At 42.7% G+C, this 22056-nt stretch overlaps 1 protein-coding gene across 7 annotated transcripts in view; it reads left to right on the top strand.

Annotated features, from left to right (window-relative positions):
• Positions 1 to 22056, top strand: part of LOC138214429 (exostosin-1c) — a 79560-nt gene that overhangs the window by 6000 nt on the left and 51504 nt on the right. For 4 of the 7 annotated variants that reach the window (XM_069176049.1, XM_069176047.1, XM_069176051.1 and 1 more), the window contains exon 2: positions 4555 to 5988. In XM_069176049.1, the coding sequence (XP_069032150.1) occupies positions 5042 to 5988 (947 nt within the window). In that variant the 5' untranslated portion in view covers positions 4555 to 5041. Of the gene's footprint in view, positions 1 to 429; positions 490 to 4554; positions 5989 to 22056 lie in introns of all 7 variants that reach the window. The other 3 variants (XM_069176048.1, XM_069176044.1, XM_069176050.1) reach the window with 1 other exon arrangement.

The following is a 22056-nucleotide window of genomic DNA, read 5'->3' as shown; positions in this document are numbered from 1 at the left end:
GTAAGGTTGACATTGATGAGACAAAATTAAAAACAGTAATGCAGGATGACATGGATGTGTCGCACCCTCAATCCATGGTCTCTGTGAAGGCATGTTCAGTCCACGGAGTGGCTGAATCATTCACGGACAATAAAAAAAAAAAAGGCTACATAAATAAAAGTGGTAATTACCCAACATAATTACATCGAATGGCTATTGCTGAAAAATGCAGCTCATAAAGGGCATTCAAAACAGGAGGTGTTTTCATTAAAATCATTAGAATTATAACTTTAAATCAGAGCAGTTCTTGGCATGAAGGATTTGGAACATTATGTCGAAATGCTGGTGTGCGCTGCTCTGATGACGGGCTATACGATCCGCCACCTTTTATATTACCTTATTTTAATGAAGTGTGCCTTATTAAACTTTTTTTTTTTCTCTTTGCAACAGTTTCCTTGCTTGCTCAGTACACTCTCAATGAACCTTCCTGGAAGTTTCTTCGCACTCGAGGTGAGCGGATGATCAACGAATTGTTGGCCTTGTTGAGTGTATTCCTCGTGTCTGTGATTAATAGTTTTTTGCCCCCCCCGCCACTCCCTTTTTTTTTTTTTTTTTTTTTAGGTTGAAGAAGGAATAATGGGAAAACAGTGCAAAATCGTTATTGTTTCTAAGTGAAACCATCGAGTCCACTTAGGAGAGGGAAAGGAGAAAACAGAAGGAATGAGTGATGAAGACGGGGTGAGCATGAATTAGGGGAAGGAGATATAAATGGGAAACAAATGGCAAAAGGTGGAATTGGAGGACTCTGAATCCGGCCCTCACCTTTCCTTGAACCCTGTCCTTCACCCTCGCGCCCCTCTATTTTTTTTTCAGCGCTACTCAGCCAACCATAATGATCCATCACTGATCCATGACAGAACACTCTCACCAGTTTAAGCCACCATAATGTGTGTACGCTGATCAGTCACAGCATTGAAACCACTGACAGATGAAATGAATAAAAATGATTATCTCTTGACAATGGAACCTGTCGAAGAGTGGGATATATTAGGCAATTCTTGAAGTTGCTGTATCGGAAGCGGGAAAAATGGCATCTGAGTGACTTTTTCAGTAACAGTTTGAGGAACATGACAGAGTTCAAGAGGTCAATTTGACCTTGACATTCCCCAGATTTTCATCTGAATGAGAATCCTTAGGATGTGCTGGGAAAAAACCCAGCCAAATCCACTGGAAGCCGCATCTCGCAACTTGCAAGACATATTTGATCTGCTGCTACTGATACTTTAAAACACTTTCAGTCTTGTCTCCAAGTCTCAACAGATCAGAGCTGTTTTGGCAGCACAGGGGGAACCTGCAAACATTAACGTTTGTGGTTAGCTGAATGGAGGCTTTCACACACAGGAAATGCTGCGCAGTGCACAAGATGAAGAAAGGTGGTTGTTTCTTTTTCAAAGGTAGCAGTTTCGTGCCCTAATGAAGTATAACATTTTCTTCAGTGATTCTGTTCAATTCACATATCGTCCTCCGTCCAGCTCTAAAGCTCGCAGCCTCTGATATTTATTCTTGTCTTGTAATTTTGAAATCCATTCAGATTCTAGCTTTGAGCTGATAAGTTAAATGTAATAAACGATGTCAAGAGAGGGTTTTTAAAATGATAGTGGCCTGCAATGAAATCCAATTCCCTATTGTTGAACCAAAAGTAATAGAGACACCTCGGTGTGCTTCCATCAATGTAAATATCCTCACGGGTCTGTTATTTTTGCAAGACAACTGCAGGACGTTGGGCAAAAGCATTGGGGTCCTCACGCCAAATGATTTGGCGTCCGATTCGATAAGGCAACTAAATCAGCGCTTCATGCCCATCATCATTACCATCACCATAATGATACCCTCCGTCACTTTCCTATTACCCCTTCCTGCCATCGCTATCAATTATTCCCACAACCACAAATCACCAAGACAGAGCTCATGCATATCGCTCTCCGGCGGGTATCCTGAAGAAGACTGACGTTTAATTGCATGCAGGCCATATAAAGCAATGAGAAAAAATAAAGAAAGCAAAATCAATGCCTTAACTAAAGGAGCAAGTGAATTATTGATGAGGAGCATGTAATGGGATCCCAAGTGTCTATTTCTCCCCAACTTGGACTGCTTGCTGCTCAGACTGCTCAAGTTGTTGCCAGAAAATTAGAAACAAGGGAGGTGCCAAAAAAAAAAAAAAACCTCCCACCAACATCTCCACGGCCAGATTAGCTGACCTGAATTATCTGGGGCACGATGGCTGACAGTCGGGGCTGTGGTGCTCGCAGACACGCACTTGTACAGTATTTATACAGAAGACTTGTGTGCCCAGATGCTGCTGCTTCTCTGCATCCGTAAGCGGCACATGCTGTTGCAGGCATGTTTGAATGGATTTGGTGCTTCTGCTGCCCCACTTTGACAAACTACGGTTTCTTGTAGCTAGTTGCGTTTGACAAAATTTGTAAAAGGCTTTACCTGTATCCATAGATTTCCCATCTGTGGTGCTGGATCAAAAATGTCCTCTGATATTACTTGTAAACTTCTATTTATTGTTGTGATTTATCTGTTTACCACAGCTCTCTAGTTTTGGCCAAAGAGAACAACATCATTTAGTTTACTGATAGGTCAACAGTGCATGTAATAGATTAGTATGAATATTCATTTTTTTTTTTCCCTTCCACAAAAGTGACAGTCTTGTGTAGTGCACGTTTGTAGGACTCCAACTAGCAGTTTAATCTGGATTGCTCCGTATCATTCTGTTGTTGACTATGAAGGTTAAGGTACTCAATTTACAAAAATATCTTCGATTTTGATTGCTTGTAGGAACTATGACTCATTTTTATCTATAACTTAATACTTTTTAGATACTGCTGCTCCTTTTCTTGCAATGACTTCTTTATGTTGATATTATCTGTTGCCTTTGACATGTGGCCAAACTACTTGGCTAGTAAGTTTTAAAGTTGTGTGTGTGGACTGGGTAAGCTGCAAATGAATTGCTCTCCTTGGGGTCAGTAAAGTTGTCTGAATCTATCAGTCCATTCATTGTTAATTGTTCAGCACCACAGCCATATAAAAAAACAAAACAACTAAAAAACTTTTTATATGCACATACAAACTGCCATAATTGCTTACCACAAAGCTCTTAGCACATTTCTTGTCGCACCATTATGTATTTATTACACAGTAAGAGCACAAATTGAATGTTGGGTTTTATTTATTTCTCTTTCACAAATGGAGAAAATTTTGCAACCCTTGAGTTTGTTGAACCCTCGAACTAATCGCTTTAGAAAAGCTGAAACAAACGACCACTGCCAAAAAAGCAGATTTCCTTTAAGACGTTTTAACCCATATACACACAAATTAGAATTTTAAATTCGCCCTCCGTTTATCAGTAAAAGCAGTTCCAAGTAATTCACACACAAACTCTTATTTCCTCTCTCCTCTGGGGGTTGAGAAATCCGACGATGAATTGTTTACCCACATCATCAGTGTGCTGCTTGTTTTACTGCAAGAAGAGACGGCAGGCGTAACTCCTACTTGGCTGCCGAGGAGGCAGAAAGGAGGAATGTGAATGAGAGGTAGCGAGAGAGCGAGCAGCCAGGTGAGACCTGAAAGCTGCCTTTGTGTGGCAGCTGGCAGTAAGAACACTGTCCTTCACTGTGAGGTGTGTTCTCCGCATGCGCGCACACACACACACACACACACACACACTGTATGAGCTGGGGAGTTATGAGGAGGGAGATGTTTGGGGAAAAAAAATCTGAGGCTGAAAAACCGTTGCAAGTTTGCAAATGTAACAAAAAAAGGCCTTCACTCAGCCTCTCTAAGGTGAATGAATGTTTCAGAGACGTACGGTTGCTCTGTTTTCCTCCTGCGTTTCCAAATCTCGACCGCAAATGCTGAACGCGCTCTTATTTTCCCCTTCCGCTGCACCTCTGTATCTGCTTCGGTTCAACTGGAGCTTGAAGAGCGTGATAACATCTCGCCCAGTTTAGCGTGGCATCGCTATTCCAGAAGTCGGCGCACATCGGGACACATACGAGCCTGCAGATATCCGTGTTTTGGTTTTTTTTACAGAAAGGTGGAGGCCAAGCAGGGATGGAGGAGGAGTGATGGAGGAGGGCCTCGCGAGGAGATGGTTTTGATGTGCGGCTAATCATGGTCGGATGCCGTTTGTTTTTTTTTTTGTTTTTTTTAGAGTGCGCCGAGTTTACTTTTCTCAATCTTCTCCAGCTGAAGATGGAGTTTGACAGCTTTAAATCCTTTGCTGCCTGTGAAACATTACCCAGCTGTGCTACTTCACTGCTATTTGATTATACGTGTGTTTGTGTGGATTAAATGTGATTGGGGTTGCAGATTACATATGTCTAACCAAAATGAAACGCTATCCACATGAAAGCTTATACCCGTCGGGCTATGAAAAGTGTTCGTCGCACCATCTGTTGAGACAGCAATTTCACAACTAATCTCAGTTTATGTCTCCGTGTCGGTTGAGGAGCTGCAAGTCTGTCTGTGTACTGATGTGTGTGTTCTTGTTTGTTTACTTCTCCCCAGGAGGGGCCCCGCAGACAGCAGTCGCGCCAGGCACCATGAGGCAGCGAGCTTGGCCAGTGCGAGCGGAGAAATCACCCTTCGTCACTTTCAGCCAAGCTGGACAGCGGAAGAAATGTACACAGCAGCAGCAGCAGAAGAAGCAGTGCGTGGTACAGCGGAGACTGGTTAACGCACACATTTGAGAGAGGACGGTGAAGAGCAAATGGGGAAGGCAGAAAGAGACTTAAGAGACGGGAGTCAGTAACTGAGATTGCGTCATTCTAAATGGCAAAGTGTGCCGGGCCACACTCCGAGGCAGTGATGTCCTTGTTAACACATTGTCCTCCGTCAGAGGCTCCTTGTTAGAAGTCACAAGTCAGCCCCCCGCCCCATCCCACCCCCCAAACCCCTGACCCCTGTGAGGCCACAGAGCTGAGGGGCAGAGAAGACAAAAAGACAGAGGACGAGAGAGAGACAGAGCGGAAAAAAGAGACTGTGACAGGCCCCCATGCAGGCGCGTAAGAAGTATGTTCTGCTGGGCTTGTGTGCGTGCTGCTGGCTGGTCCTCTTTTACTGGGGCGGAGGAGTCCAGCTGCGTCTGCTCCGGCTGCTGACACGCCAGCGGGGTGAGGTGGTGCGCCCCTGGCCCAACTGGACCGACCGGGCCTTCTTGCCCCGCTATGCCCACCTGGACGAGCTCCAGACGGACCCGGGGACGGCCGAGTCGCCCCGCCAGCGCCGCCAGGCATGGTCGGCCATTTACAAAGACAGCCGCTGCCGCATGGAGACCTGTTTCGACTTCTCGCGGTGTCGCCGTAGAGGAAGGGAAGGCTTCAGGGTGTATATATATCCATCGGAGAAAAACGACAGAGTATCGGAAAGCTACAGGAAGATCCTGACATCTATAGCGGAGTCCCGGTACTACACTTCAGACCCCCGTGAAGCATGTCTGTTTGTGCTCGGGATAGACACTTTAGATCGGGACCAGCTATCAGGACAGTTTGTGCCCAACGTGGACGAACGCATCCGTGGTTACCCTTTATGGAATGACGGGCGTAACCACCTGATATTCAACCTGTACTCGGGCACCTGGCCGAACTACACAGAGGACCTGGGCTTCAACATTGGTCAGGCCATCTTAGCCAAAGCCAGCCTCAACACGGAACACTTCAGGCCGGGCTTCGACGTCTCCATCCCGCTCTTCTCGAAGGAGCACCCCCAGAAGGGCGGAGAGCGAGGCTGGCTGGTGAGGAACACCATCCCGCCCCGAAGGAAGTACCTGCTGATGTTCAAGGGGAAGCGCTATCTCACAGGCATCGGCTCGGACACGAGAAACGCTCTCCATCACATCCACAACGGGAAGGACATTGTGTCGTTGACCACGTGCCGCCACGGGAAGGACTGGGAGAAGCACAAAGACGCCCGCTGTGACCATGACAACCTGGAATACGAGAGGTAAGACGGGGCCCGTGGGGAGGGCAGTAACGATGTTGATGTTAAAATGAGAAGCGAGGGGTGAGTCAGCGCGGCACTGTATGAGGATTTATAGAAAACAGTGTCGAGTGTTTTTTTTGTTTTTTTTATAAGGAAATACACAGTGGTGATGTACTGTATGCCTTCTTATTTGAACTTTACATGCTGTTTTATTGGGCCTTTAGATATCACTGTTTTTCTACAAGCTGTGTCAGTGGTAGCTTTTGTGTCCCGCTGGTTATTTTTGTCTCTCTTTTATGACTCCACAGTTTTTCACTGTTTGAGTTTATGATGTCTCACGGATCAAAGATTGTAGTCACAGACTCGTGTCTCTGGAAATTCACAAGTGTGAACACTATTTACAGCAATCCTTTCATTCTTATATCAGTACTATTAAAAAAAATTCACCTAAATATTGGTTGTTATGTGCTCAGCTGCCTTAACTGACCTTGAGCTCCTACATTATTTAGAGTGCGAATGAATCTTACATCTTACAATGTTAGAGCACGACGGAGGAACAAATTAGAGGATTCAAGAAAGCTGTTAAAAACACATTTGCTCCGTGTTTGTGTGTTTACTACTGTAAGACAAAGAGAAACCCTCGCTGCAGCTAATGAATTACAACAGAAACAAGAGTGTGTAATGAACCAAAGCAAAGGTCACCACAAAGAATGGCTTCGTGAAATCTCTAAGAGAAGAAGCCGCTGTTGGGTTTAATTTTTTTTTTTTTTTCATTAGACTGCACATGTTTATAAAGGTTTTGTTGCTTTTGCTGTTGTTGTTGTTGAGGGGAGACTTCTTTCCATTTCCACTTCAGTCAGTCCAAAGGTGTGGAGTGGATAAAAGACATTGAGAAATGAGATTACAACAACATCTGCGACGTACGACCTTTGCCGGGGGTTTGAAAACAGGTTGTGCAAAGGCACACGGATACCAGATAATATACTGTATATAATGTGTCCACTTCAGCCTTGTGTGCTGTATGCGGCTTTCCAGTGGGTGGTTTTCAAGTATGAGCGCCATTGTTGAGTTAATGATGAAAAAGCTTTAGGAAACACACACACATCGGTCTAATACATGTTGCAGTAGCAGCTTCGTAAACAAGTCTCTTCCTCTCAGTGCTTTTGTGCCTCTAACTCGGACATTAAATTGTCACATTGCCTCGATTATTTTGTATTTATCTGCCAACTGTTGTCTGAGAACTGATCAAGTTGAAGATGGGTGAGAGAAACTGAGGTGGGAAAAGTAAAGTGCCTTAAGTTTAGGCACAAAATTGACGTGGTTAGTTTTGGAGAAAAGTTGGTTTGTTTGGGTTTGAAGAAGTGATTTTACGTAAGTAACATTACATGCATCCCGTATGTTATATGTTACCCAAGTTAAATAGGTTTCACTTAATGACATTACTGATAAGAAATCCATGTTGATGTTTGCTTTCTCTTGGACTTGAATAATGTTCTCCCAAGTGAAAGTCATGTTTGTTTTTCGTCCAACCGACCCCAATGTCCTCCTTACTTGGACTTCATCTCCGTGTCCTTCGTCACATGACGTCCTTCACTTGACCTTAAGGCAAAATGTGACACTGACGCGGTATCTTCTAGTGGACTGACAGGTGTACGACACGCTTTGACGTGATACCAGACTGACTAAAATACTGCGTTCCACAAGTTCAAGTCATGGGTTCAAAACTATGAAAATACATTGAATGACATGTTTGCATCAATAAAAGAAGATTTATGTCACATTTTCTTGACCGAAATTGAACATCCTCCAAACCTAACGCCGCTCACATGTGTTCACTGCAACTACAAACTATTACATCGTGGTGATTACAGAGTGGATCTACTAAAGGTGGACTTGGGTTAGGTTACATTGGCACTGCCACTTTTTAATTAGTTTGTGTAACCAACAGTAGCAAGCCTCCAGGGTTTGATGCAAACATCCACTGCAAACTTTATGACTTTAATTAATACGAAGCCAGAAAGAATTAAACCATTTTACCTCAACCGTTATTGAATATCATAAGTTCAGTAACGCAAGCTTATGTTTATTGACTACTTATTCATTTAAATGTCATTATTTTCTTCTATTACTCTCGCTGTTGATGTGAGCCGTTCAGTCTTCTCCGTTTCACTTCCTACTTGTTTAACTTACGCTTTGCAATAAAAGTCTGCGACGCTGAAGTGCTGACAGAGCTGCTCATTATAAAGTTTGTGGCTGTCCATACGCAGACAGACGCAGAGAGCAGGGTAGTCTGATGGTGCAGAACATTCGTAGACAGAAGATGATGGATTTTGGCGAAAGAGAGAATAATGAAAGAATGAGAATAAGAAGTTCGGTCTCCGACTCGTTCTGTCAACCGATGGCTTCGTTGCAGCTAACGGGATGAGACTGCAAAGCAAAGTTTGCTGGGAAGCAACACACATGTCACATTATGACAATGAATACACAAATATATGTTTATATGAAGCATTTGGGAGTTTTGAGGATTTTAATCCCTTTTCTGATTCATACTTCAACAGTTTAACTACAGGTACAGTACAGTGTTGGGCTCGGAAGTTTGCTGGTGGTTCTGATCCAAGCACACTCCTAGCTGCGGACTATAACTATCTACGTTTAGGCTGGAGCTGCTTCACACCGTATGAATGAGCTCATTTATTCCACACAACCCACTACTCAGGCTCCCGGGGTGGGCAGGAGGTGTGTGGGACAGGGGAGGAGGGGAGGGAGGATATAGCTGGGGGAGGTGGAGGCGGTCCCGTGTGGTATTTTGCGGTAGATTTGGATACGGCAACGGCTCTTAAGGGTGTAAGGGCATGAATAGGAGAGGCAGTGCGAGAGAGACAGCTGCTGTTTGTAAGGAAAACACAAAAAAGCTGGATGATTTTTTTTTTTTTTTTCCTCCCAGTCTTTCCCCCCTTTTGTACGAAGTCTCTTTCTGTGGAAATGAGAGGCTTTTAGCCTTCGAAGAGAGGTGTGAAGGAGAGATGTGTGTGTGTGTGTGGGGGGGGGGGGGAGGTGCTGGATCACCTCTCTTGTTGCATCCTTTGAGTCTGTCTTTGGGTGAAGGAGAAGGGGGATTTCTGAGAGGAGAATATGAGAACCGTGGAGGTCGTGGAATCAAAATGACTGAAATTAAAAAGCCGAGGAAAATAAACAAGCCGCATGAGGGAGGTTAAAGCCATGTGGGGACTTATCCTCTGTCTGCTGTTTATACGAAGTCAAATCTCCCTCCGTCACCTGTCTAGCAGCTAAAATCACGCCCTGCCATGTTCCGTGTCACGGAGCAAGCATGTGTCTTTGTTTGCGACTGTCACCGCAATACAGTTTGCATGAGCTTGTGTTTGTGAATGAGATTGTCGCTCAGACTCTTAGCAGGTGGCATCAGGTTAATGAGCGCCTGCATCTGGTCCAACGGCAGATTAGCCTGGAGGGACCCGCACAGCCAATGATCGGAGCAACCAAAGGAGAAAGGGCAAAAGGACATGGATGAGGGAGGGGGGGGGGGGGAGGGAGGACGTAGGTAAAGGGGGAGTCGGGCAAAGAGATCAATAAAGTGTCATGATGTAACCGGTCCACCCAAATGAGAACCTGAATGTACCATCCTCCTTCTAAAACCAATGAGGAAATGAATAGAAATGTGAACAGATTCCATTCGGATTGGACATTAGCTTGCAAATTGTTTTAACAGTGAACTTTGAGGTTGTTGTTTTTTTTTTAAATTTAAGAAATGCTAACATGGCTAGAAATTCAAAGAATATGTGAGCAATTACAGTCATAAATTAATCCCTGACCACCATCATTCACAGAGACTGCAATGTGTAACGGCGGTTTCATGCACATAACTTCAGAACAAGAGAAATAGTTGTAGCTGTGAAACGGTAAAAACAACCTGCAGCATGACATTCAAATTTGTGAATGAAATGTTGTGTCATTTACAAATGGCAATTATTTTTTTAATATCAATTAACCTGTCGATTTGTTTTCTGGATTAATCTGTTAGCTGACTAGCGGTCAATCACTGTTTTCCAAAGCCCAAAGTACCACCAAAAATGTCTTGTTTTACATTCCACAACCAAAAGATATTTCGTTTTATTATCATGGAGGACTAAAGAAACCACAATATATCACTTTAAAGAAGCCAGAATAAATTAAATATCTAAATTCACATTATAAATTATAATAAATGGTGAAATAACAGAGACTGGGAGGACAAAAAAATAAAAACTGTGACACTCAAAGTTCCCCCACTGTGGGTGACATTTAAGTAACGCATACACAGAGTGTGTACTTCAATATACAAATCAGAAAGCTATATTTGTACTTGTGCATACATCACTTCACTTTGTTGTTTGTGTTATTTGACTTCTGATATAGTCTGTGCACTTAAGTACCTTTTTAATATTGGTAGAATCATCTTTTCATCTTTTTGATGATTACACAGAGAAATTTGAAAACGGATTTATGCCAACATAATTCTGTAATGACGGACCCACTAGTGGGACACTGTTTATTTTTCTATACCTATTCAAATCTCGCATATCTTGCCTATACACTCAAAAACCTGAATTTCTCTTGTTTTTTGTTTTCAATATGCATCTACAGGCTGTGATTTTAATTCTAAACATAATCTCGCAAACTCTCAATTTTATCACCCCTCGTTTATTTCAGCGAATCTACTTCCCAAAATTCCATATTTTTGCACCAGCTCTAGTGGACCGATAGTTTCGGTTGTGTTTTCACTGATTTTAAGACATCCAACTTTTTTGTTTTTCTTCCTTCTACCGAATTCAGTGGAGGTGAAACTAATTTTAAACTTTAAAAGATTACATTAGAAATCCCCTCCAGTATCTCTTTCTAGAAAATGTCCTTCAGTATAAGTAACTCGCTGCTGTGTATCCTCAGTTTTCTCTAATATAAACATCTACTCTCTAAATATGAATAGTGTGCTGCTTGTGTTCCCCACTCAGATGTGTGCAGGTTTGGACCGCTTCACGATGTCGGCCCGATTGGAGTTCTAAAGACACAAAGCTGTTCTCCATTTATTCATACTCTCCTAAAATGTTGACGTTATATATGTTTTTGTTGGACGGCTGAATCGTGGCACGATTCACATTTCTGGTTTTATGAAACAATGATACTCTGATGTCTCCATTGTCGTTAGTCCTTTTATAAAAACAGATTCAATTGAACAACCTCTGTCCCCGGCGTTTCTATTAACTCAATTTTACTCTTTTAAAGTACAGAACGATTTGTAAATGGTGTCCAAAAATCCCATTAAAATCTGCCATAGGGAATAAAAATCTCGATAGGAACAGAGGGTGCCTGGAAATATTTTTTTTTGGGGGTCCACTGAAATGGTGCGTGACTTTTAGCATGTGCGTGTATGTGTCTCCATGGATGATGGGATGGAAGACGGAATGGAGCAGAAAAGAGAGAAGTTGGAGATAGGACACGGCGGTACCCAAGGCGCAGAAGTAGCAAGACAGCAGGGAAGAAAAAGAAGAATGTCATGTGATACAGATTACACTAAAAATGGGGAGAGGACTTAGGGATACCGCAGGCGAGTTAAGGGAAAAAGTGAGAACGTGAAAGGGCAGAAGGGAGGCTGATAAAGCGGAAGAGAAAGACGGAGGGAATTGGAAAGAGCGGGGATACTTGAAGCAAGGGAGAAGCAGCGCTGCAGCCTAATGGCCTAGTTTCCCCTCACTTTAGAGTATTCTGTGAGAAAGGGAAGGGAAACGTGCATTGTACAGTGAATGTAAATGAGCAGGAGTGTGAAAAACAGAGAGGGGAGGGAGATGGAGAGGGAGATGTCACGCGTACAAAAGGTTCCACGGAAAAACACAAAGTTCTCTGGTTCCGTTTGGATGAAGTGGTGTTTGTGAAGTAGAAGTGGTGATGGATAGGGATGGGAGGACGACACTGAGGTGATAGAAGGATTGCCCAATGGCAAAATGCTGTACGTGTCTGTTCATCTTAAATGACCCCAGTGCATGCAGGGGGCTTCATTTGGAGACCGATGGGTCATTATTCATGACCCTCCTCGAAGGAAGTCGGGGTTGTTGGAGGCAAAAGAGTGACCAATGAGACTTTAAAAACCTGGGTTTGGAGTTCAGCATGAATGCAGCATACTAATCAGGGAAAACAGAACTGAAGCACTGCAAGGGAGAACAGTTTGAGAGTATATTTTGCAAAGCAAGAAGGAAGTACTTTCATGCATGTGTAATCTGGACACTCTATATGCAATTTTTTGTGTTGTCATGCGCATGTAAATGCAGTATAATAATTCCTGCAGTATGAAGGATTTCAGTGTGGCGTGTGAAAAGTGAATCGGCGTTGGAAAGGGAAGCAGTGTCGGTGTTGGCTGCTGGCAGAGGAAAAAAAGAGGCGGCGTAGTTACGATTTCCCATACATGCAGAATCTAAATTAATATGCGGGTGCGTGTGCACGCACAGTTAATGTATGTGTGTGCCTGGATCTGCAAACGCTACGCGAGAGTGTGCGATTTGAGATTTTGGGCAAAAACCAAATAAGAAATGCCGCGGCCCACTGTAATTAGGGCTTGTGAAATTGTACCTCTGAAGAGTGTGTGTGTGTGTGTGGTTTGTGTGGGCCATCTCTGCTGCCTCTGTTTAGAATACTTGGAAAATGAGAGGCAGCCTTGTGATTCTCTGGCAGTCGTACACTTCATCCTCCGTTCTTGCCCTCCGCTCCAGTTCACGTCGTTCTAATCCCACACATCAGTCCTCTTCTCCTCGCTGTGCTTTTGTCAAGTCTGATCACACGTAATTATGAAGTCAGACGGTGCTTCTCAGTTCAGCAGAGGTTGTACCCGGGGCTTTAGATTAACCTGCAGGATCTTATTGGTTTTAATCTTCCTTCGAGCCGTTACAATCGGTAGTTTTTGCAGTAACGAAGGATCAAATGGCTTTGAAATGCGACCGCGGTCGCTCGCAGTGACCAGGCCGCAGATAATTACCGCCTAACTGTGCAGCTCCCCTCAGATTTACAGAGATTTAAAGAGTCTTTCAGCGCATTGTTTTGGTTTAGCGGCCTACTGTTGTGATTCACCCTCATAAGCTTTCTCGGGTACTTGCTCCACACTAAACGGCAATCAGACAAAGTTAATAGTGTGCATAATTAACGTAATGGTGCATTTAGCAGTGGAACGGACCATTTTTATTGGAGTCGGTTGAGACCAAAGTGGAGCTAAAAGAAAAGTGACTGCCGGAGCTTGGAGCAGCTCATTCCTGCCCCGAGAAAGAAAGTAGTGGTTTAAAGGGAGGAAAAAGAACGTCTTTTACATCCGTTTTGTCCTGTTATATCTGTATCTCACTGGGGAATAAAATAAATAACAAACTTGCCATTGTTCTTTTAGACAATCTACTAGGTTACCAGGTGACTAGTCCTTTTAAACAAAGCTAGGGCTCGAAGTGGGCAACGTACTCACGGGTACACGGTACAATCACTTCTGTACACTTGAGTGTTTGGTTTACTTTTTCAGGCGCACCGCACTCTCTATCAGGTTATCTGGGCAATTCACAATGGTCTCAAATAAACTGCATTATCCGGGGGGGGCACGACATAATGCTCACCTGTTCCTGTTCTAGCTGCCGGCTTTCCTTTGTTGGTGGCTAATCTAAGAAACGCTACATTAAACTTTAGAATAATGTTGGCTGGTTCCAAATGCACTGCTAGAGCTTGTTGATATAACGTTAGCATCAGCAAAACCACAATACAGTTTAACTCCAGAACACACTGCAAGTATGTCAACATCCTACTCAATAGGAATGACAGTGTTGTTTGTCCTCCCAAGAATGTCAAGTGCTTGCTAAATTCTTGTAACCGTCAACTATTCAATCAGATAATTCAACCTACAACTGTCGGCTGTTAATGGAATTAATGCGAGAAAACAGCTGAAGTCACCATTGGTCGGCCAAAATCCAGCAACTTCCTGTATCCATTTCAAATTAAAAGCCCTCTCGCATTTTAGACTCGGTTCAGCCATATGTGACCTAGTCTTTTTAAACTAATAGTTTTAATGGTTGTCCACTAAATCAAAGACTTGTTGTTTACATCTGCAATATCTACGATATTTTATTCACTGAAGAAATTCAGAATGTAACATTACAAAGGTTTGCTCATACCAGCCGATACACACGGCAACATGTAAATAAGTACGGGCACTTTTTTTTCCACTTCAATCCATTTCAACAAAGCACTCATTATGTCCTGAGCGGGTTATATATGGGCACAGTGGGTCATGGAATGCAACTGCAATATTTCATAATCTGCATTAATGATAATAAGGTTCAATTGGAGTGTAAATTTCCATCAGTGTCATGATCCAGGCCATAGTTTCAAGTTTATTTCTGCAAAATGTCTTTAAATACAGTGCTATCTGACTTCCAGGAATTCTTGTGGACAGACAGTACTTGGGCCAAAACACAATTTGTTAGGTCTTGGGTCTGACCCTCATGAAATTCCAGTGTTGAGATGATTATTGTTAGTTTTAGCCATAACTGTGAGAGAGGGAGGCACTTGATCTCAAATCCAAATGGCGCGTTTGCAAGGTCACAAAATCCCTTCAGCTTCCCTTCATCTGAGGGGAATGATGTCGATGGCTGCAATGTTAACTTGGAAGAAGTCTCATTGTTGGCAGAGGTTTGCCTTCTCTAAAAGTCTTTTCCTGCAGCCCTCCAGACCGCTCATCTGAAAGGCAAAAAAACCCCCACAGCTTTCATTCCATCGTCTTGAAAAGAAAATGAAATATTGTACTCTTGGTTAAACATAGGTCAGTCACAATCTGCTTGTCGTTTCTCATTAAATGTTCACGCCTTCATTGTTCTCACTGTTTTGAAAACTTGAGACTTCCATTTTCCGAATGCCATTATTTCAATTTGACTCTCTCATAAGTCTGACTCTTCAATTTTTCAAAATAGGTTATAATTCATCTGTCTTGTCTGAGTGCACTCAATGTGACAAGAGCTTGTTGTTTACAAGGCACACGGGCAAAAACCAGCGACAGGGAGCCACAGCGCTACATGAGTCAGCCGAGGACTCGGGAGCTTTGCGCTGTGCGCGCGCGCGCACACACACACACACACACACACACACACACACACACACACACACACACACACACACACACACACACACACACACTGTTTTTCATATGCAAACAAGGTCAGATAAAAAGCAACCACTCAAAAGAGTAGACGAATGTGCCCCACCCAGGCTTTACTGGACATTTGGGAGGTTTTAATTTTAATCCCTGCATTAAAAACAACAGCCAATCTAATTGCGGGGATGGACAGAGTGTCATTGGTGCAGATATACATGTACAAAAGGGATTTTTCAGCTTTCTGTAATGATTCTCTGTCTCTAATTCACACTTACTTTTGCATGTATTTTCTGCACAAATCCCAAAATCTCCTCCTCCTACAGTTGACTTATAGCCTCCTACCATCTTTCTGTGCTCCAGTATACTCAATTTATGAACAGAGCCTGCTTTTGCATGAGGGCAAACTTTTTTGACAGCACAGCTGTGTCTGTGGTGTTACGCACAGTTGTCTCGCACGCCATTGTGTTGGTTACATGCACATGAATGTACATATGCATGATCACAAACACAGACGAACTGTCCCCTCTTTGCGCTCACTTGCTAATCTGTGCATTCCAGCTTTGACACCATGTTCTCCATCCCCCTGCGGATTTTACCCCCCCCACCCACACACACACACACACACACACACTCAATTCTCCCCGCTCCGCCCTTCGTGCATGTTTTGATGAGCCGGACAGCATCCGGAAGGTTAGGAGAGGAAACGTCTTACACTATTTGAGCTTCAGCGTGTCAGACGAGGTTTTGTCTAATCCACACTAAGAAGTGATAAATCCGGACTCCTGACCACTGGCTGCACTTCAGCATGTTGCCCTCTTTAAAGAAGCAGCGCAGCTAATTACCTGCACTTTTAATTCAATCCCCTATATCCGGTGGTTATGGATTGATTTGTTAAACGGTTTATTATTTCAATCATTTCCATTGGCTTCAAGTCATTAATAAGTACTATTAGTTTTCCTTTTTTTTTGTTTCAAATCTCTGTGACTGACTGCGAATAATGTGCACAAAAAAACCATGACATAACCTGTTGAGATGCTGAAAGACAAATTTTGTTATTGTTGGACAGAACAAGGCTGACTGTTTTTCCCCTGTTTCTATTCTTTGTTCGAAGTTAACCTGCTGCAGCCTCAATTTACCAAATAGATAAAAGAGCAAGTATCGTTCCCAAAATGTAGTTGCAATTTCTTTAAATGTACACTTTTTTTTTTAACAATATGGCAACTGCCTTTTCTCTCATTAACTGTCTATAGCTAATATATAAAGCATTAATAAATTATTTATTTACCATAAGTGTAGCCACAAACTATAAGCCCTTTAGACGGGACTGCATTTTAGAAAATTTCGCCTAAAGAATCAAACGGAATCGCAGCTGCAGAATTAATGCTGCCTCTTCTAAAATTGGGCATCCCCTTTATGTCTAATTTTGAAATAAAACATACGACTTGTCAGTAGAGGCGTCCTTTTTATTGTAAAAATCCTAAAGTCTAGTAATTTTGTCATATTGTGCAGCTAACACGGTCCAGCTGCTTCGAAGGAGATCACTTTACCTGTAATATCCTCTGTCTGTCAGCTGACCTCGCTGTGCTCACTTATTACAGACACATGTGAAAACAGTGATGATTTAAAAAATACATCTGCTTTCCACTGATCGTCTCTGGGACTTTGGAAACAGTAGTAGCTTAGAGGTCACACAGATATCCACCAGGACTTGTGAGAAATCCTGGCAGGATTTATCTCAATTCATTTCAAAAGGATTTCAAGATGTTTAATCCAGGTTGGATAAGTGGGGCTGCGCAGTTACAGTAGAGACTCTGTTTCTCACTGATAATGTGAGAGATTTGGCTCAAAGTTATGACTGAATGTTTGAATATTATCATTTTTCAGCAGAAATAGTTTGGAGTGGAAGGTTAACCAAAGCTGTATTTAATAACATTTGGCTTTGGGGAACTGATGGGAGCTCGGAGATTGAAGCATTCGACTCTCTGGAAATCATATCTGAATTATTTGCACAATTTATGATGGGGAGGAGGGGGGAACTTTTTAACAGACATAGGACTTTTGTGTTCTGACTAAAACTTTGCCGGTTTAAATCTAATTTGTGACATTATGAGGGAGCAAATCGTGAAGAGATGTCAACAGCCTGACCCAAGCCTGATGGGTTTGACATATTCGGCACATTGTCTCAGGCATATTGTGGGTCAGGATGTGGTTCAAGGAGAACTTGGAGAAAATGGGTAAAAAGAAAAAAAAAAAGCATTGCTAGATGTCAGTATGTCCGAGTCTGGACGTTCTGTTCCTTCCAGATTTATCTGGTCCGTGAAGATTTGGAGAACCTTTTTGTGAACTTGCTTGTTGTTATAGTGTTTTTGTGATTTATTGCGTCAGTTTTGATGGTGGATTGTTGCGTTTGATGTACAAATATTGGCTGTGCGCTGGTTTTGGCCTTGAAAATGTTGTAAGCTGTCAAGCTCTGACAACGAGTACAGCACGCAGCTTGTTCTCCATCAGCTCCTCATCTCTCAATTAGCCGAGCTCATGCTTTGTTTACGCTTCAAAACTCCAGTATCTGCCTTGTGGGTGGCTCCGGTCTGTCAGGTGCCTATCAGGTTTCTCAAAAGGAGACCGTTTGGCCCCGGGGCTCCTTCCCTAGTGTGGATGTCCTCTTAATGGGTGCCCATTCAGCGCCCTAATCGGGCCCTTTATCAACCCCGGCTAACACCACAGCGATCATAGCAGGAAAAGCCTCCAGCGACTGTGCTCTGCTTTTGTCCGGGCCAACTGGAGCGTAAAAGCTTTGACAATGACAATGCAGTCGGAGAGAGAGCGAGAGAGAGAGACATGGAGGGAGACATTTCTCATTCCTTATGCAGTCAAGGAGCTGATCCTCGCCTCAGTGGCCTGTTTTTCACTTGTTTACTGTTTCCTTATAGCATCAATTTGACCTGTGACCCCACCAGCACATGTGAGAGTCTGTGGTTTTATAATCACTGGGAGGAGGAAGGTTCGTGATTAGCGATATCGTTCAGTCTTTCTTTCCTGAGGTATGTGAGATTGTGTGATTTATAAAGGAAGAAAAGATGTTGAATTTAGGGGAAGGTATGTTTTGTTTTTTTAAGGCTAGTTAACATTTTGAAATATGCTTTAAAAAAACATTCAACCTCACTAGAAAAGAAAGATAAGTAGAAAGTGTCGGGGTTTAGAAGTTCAAATTTTTAATGAGCAAAGAATCCAGCAGGCAAATCATTACTTACAGACACACAGTACTCAGACCAGTTTTGCTGCAATTAGGCCGTCCCAAACACATTCTGAAGACTTTTCCAAGCACTTCCTCACAGGACTCCTAAATTGTCTGTGATATCTGTTGTAAAATTAGGCCAAAAAATATTGTGTAGCGCAAGTTTGCAATGAGATGAGAAAGCTTTTTAATAACGGCTTCTCTCTTTTTTTCCCCCCCTTCTTTGATGTAGAATTGAGGGCTCTGATTGGCTGGTCTAGAGATGAATGACTGATACACAGTGATAATCCCAACCACTGGAGGGTTCAAAGGACTCTCTAATATATGTTGCACCATCAGCATTAAAATGATCTATGCATCGTTTTTTTTTTTTTTTTTTTAATAACACAGTGAGGTATTGGGGTTAAACTGGGATTTGGAAAAGGAAGCGTCCAAACAACCTCTTGTATGTTTTATGCAAACTATTTCATAACATTCATACCATGTAATTGCTTAATTATTTCAAATAAACCAATAACCAATTTCAAAAATAAATGTTTGTATTTTCATATTCGCGTAGAGGATGTAATACTGAAGAGCTTTTGGCCCTTATTGTAGCCCAGGGGTCTCCAACCCTTTTTTCCTGAGAGCTACTTCGACAAAATGAGAGTAACATTTATTCACATAGCTGAGCTCCAACAAACCAACTAAATAAGCTTCTTTTTTGTGAACAAATTAACAATTAACAAATTGATAGTCAACACACCCTATGTAGGAATAGAATAGTCTCTAGGTCTGAAAAGTGAGGCCAGTGCAGTATTGCCTTGAAGTGCAATACATCTGCAGGCCATTAGGGTCTGGCTCCAATAAAAAAAATTGTCTCTAATAGGAAAAAATAACATCTGCTTCTCTCGTTGAACACAAGCTCAATTATTTTTTTTTGTCAAGTCATTATAGTGTAATTTGTTCAATTGGGGGGGAGCCTGGTTTAATTGGTACGCCTGGGGTGCCGCAGTGTTTCCACAAACCAAACGGGTGACTTCACTGTGGGATATACATGCTTTGTTAATCAAATATGTATTTTATGCTGACTTTGTCACACCTTATTTTTCAGGAGTTATTTGATCAAAATACCAAAGGCACAGTTCAAAATTATTACGATGATCAGCGCAAATTTGACTCCATGTTCGCACACACCATTAGTGTGAACAAGGGAGCAGTACTGCAGCTCCAGCAGGTGGGCAAAACACAATCAAATATAGTAATGGATAAATTATCTGCTTTGATTTCACCGACTCTGATCCTTTAAAATATGCCTGGATAGATACCAGTACCGACTAGCATGATGAGTCTAGAATGTCTCTAATTTCTATAAGAAATAGCTGTGTTTAAGTATCTGAGTATAACTCGTAGTCGTTTCGTTATTAGTGTCTCGGCCACATTTATCGTAAAACCATTGGAAAACTTAAACTTAAATTAGTTTAACTTCCCTGTGCTGCATTCAACATTGCGTGTGGGCAGTGCAGACAATACAACATGCTGTACAACCTCTTCCGGAAAAAAAATTACCAAAAAATACAGCTCTCTCAGAAGCAGTAAAAGTGTTGCTGTCTACTTGCTGTTGCTTCTCGGCACAAGATGTGCTCTTACATTACCACTTCTGTTCTTTGGAAACGTTCGTGGGTGGCGCTGTTTGTCTGACCTGTACAGCCCGTCTCACAAAAATCACCAGACGAAGTCGAGTCATTTTCTTCCATGAAGTGACATGCTACTGTTTGAGTGCTTCAGATCCATGTGTACTTCTTCAGAATGGGAGTATCAGATCATGTACAGCCTGTCTTCTGTTTTCCCACTTACACTTGAGCAAATAGTTCAGTTCCAGTTGGCCGTCCTTTTAGGTGTTTGAACGGGCATTAGAGGTAGATAACGGAGTGTTCAGAGACTTTACTGGATCACGACTTGCCTTTCATGCCGTTATCTGAAGAGTCCTTGCTCTATTGTACTTCATATTCTCACAGTGTTAAAGGCGTACGCTGGGTACTTTTTAAATTAATAAGTAGCAGCTCGTAAAGGGCATCTGGTGGAGCAGGCTGTGCATAAGTGGAATACACGGTCTTTCTCATAATTTCTTGACTTGTGCAATGTGAAAGAGGCTTTGAAACTAGACCTGCTGTACTCCTGGTGTCGTGCTGTTCAACCGACACCTCTTTGCCTAACAGAGAAAGAGTGCCTAAACCGGACTAAATTATCAAAATATTTAGGCTATTCTTTTTTCTTTTAGTTTTGTAAAATGGCAGGGAAATCAAGGGTCTCCAACCTTTTTCCCCTCTGAGAGCACCTTGATCTACCAAGTAGATTGCAATCTACTGCTTAGAGACTCCGGGGTTAGACGTATATGCAATGCAATGCACTCTTCGCTAGTTAGATGTGTATGAACGTGTGTGTTTATGCGTGTTACGGTCGGCAAGCCCAGCAGCAAACAATACAGTAGGTATATGCCCCAAATAAGGGATTATATTCTGCTACCTATCAGATGAAGAATGCATAGACAATCATGAATTACTCACGAGTCCTGGTGTTGAACTCTTATTTAATGATAACCACGGTGCAACCGCTCTGAAGCTCTTGCCTGTCTTCCTCCTCATCACCTTTGATGAATGAGAAACTAGGGGGGGGGGGGGGGGGGGGAGAGAGAGAGAGAGAGAGCAAGAGAGAGACAAAACTTACCCTCAGTTGCTCCAGAAACGTCTTGAGCGCTGTCGTCTCTCAGAAACTGCACCATCGACACAAACTCTACGAGCCACAGTTGCACTTCAGAGTCTGTGATGTATGGCCGGCTGCACTTCTTGTCAGATGGCCTACTACACTGAACACTCACCTACAGCACGCTACAAAACAGCTTTTCTCCAAATGGCACCGCAACGAATATACACACACTGTGTCAGGCCTGCGTGCCGCTTGAAAAATGGGCTTTGTGTTGCCGCCGCCTTCTCAACCTAAAAGTTTCTTCTCCAGATTAAAACCTCGCCACACTGAGCTCCTTCACACTACAGCAAGCCCTGACTCATTCCAATCTGCCGGTCATTTCAGTCCTCATTTCCTTTACATTATACACACCATTAAGCATATTAAGTTCAAAGACAGCCAATGCACTGTCCCATGCTCTTAATGATAAAGCCATCTGTGCGCATCTTCACTCCTCAGCAAGTCAAGGCAGGTTAGGAGGAAAAAAACCCTGCATGTTCACATGAAGGGGTGGGTCTAAAACTTAATACAATTTTGAAGAACTAACTCGTGGTAAATTATAATTGGGCCGGGCCTGCTGAACACAAAGTATAGCAAAGGTTGAAAAGAAAGTCAATAATTTTACACATTTTGAAAAAATGTATAAAATATCAGAATACTGATAGTTATACTAGGAAAGTCAAGGATTTACCATGTCACGACAATCTAACCTGGTTATGTCCAGTGTACGAGTGGTGAAGATGCAGACCAAATTGTTGCGGTGTCCAGGCTTCAACACGCGCATTTACTTAGTGCCAGTATCAAATGAAGGCTAAATGCCAAAAATGTCATCCTCTGAGTGACGCGGCGTTTCTTTCACGGTAATCCATCGAATAATTCATGACAAATTTCCAACAATACCACAAGTGTCAACCTGCTGCTCTCACCGGAAATAAAAGTCAGGAAATCATCACGGTGTGTAAGATGC

The sequence above is a fragment of the Embiotoca jacksoni genome, unplaced genomic scaffold (genome assembly GCF_022577435.1).
Source record: "Embiotoca jacksoni isolate LCO1_2020_lvr unplaced genomic scaffold, fEmbJac1.0.p SCAF_7, whole genome shotgun sequence".
Classification (NCBI taxonomy): domain Eukaryota; kingdom Metazoa; phylum Chordata; class Actinopteri; family Embiotocidae; genus Embiotoca; species Embiotoca jacksoni.
This window is presented reverse-complemented; position numbering and strand designations above follow the sequence as displayed.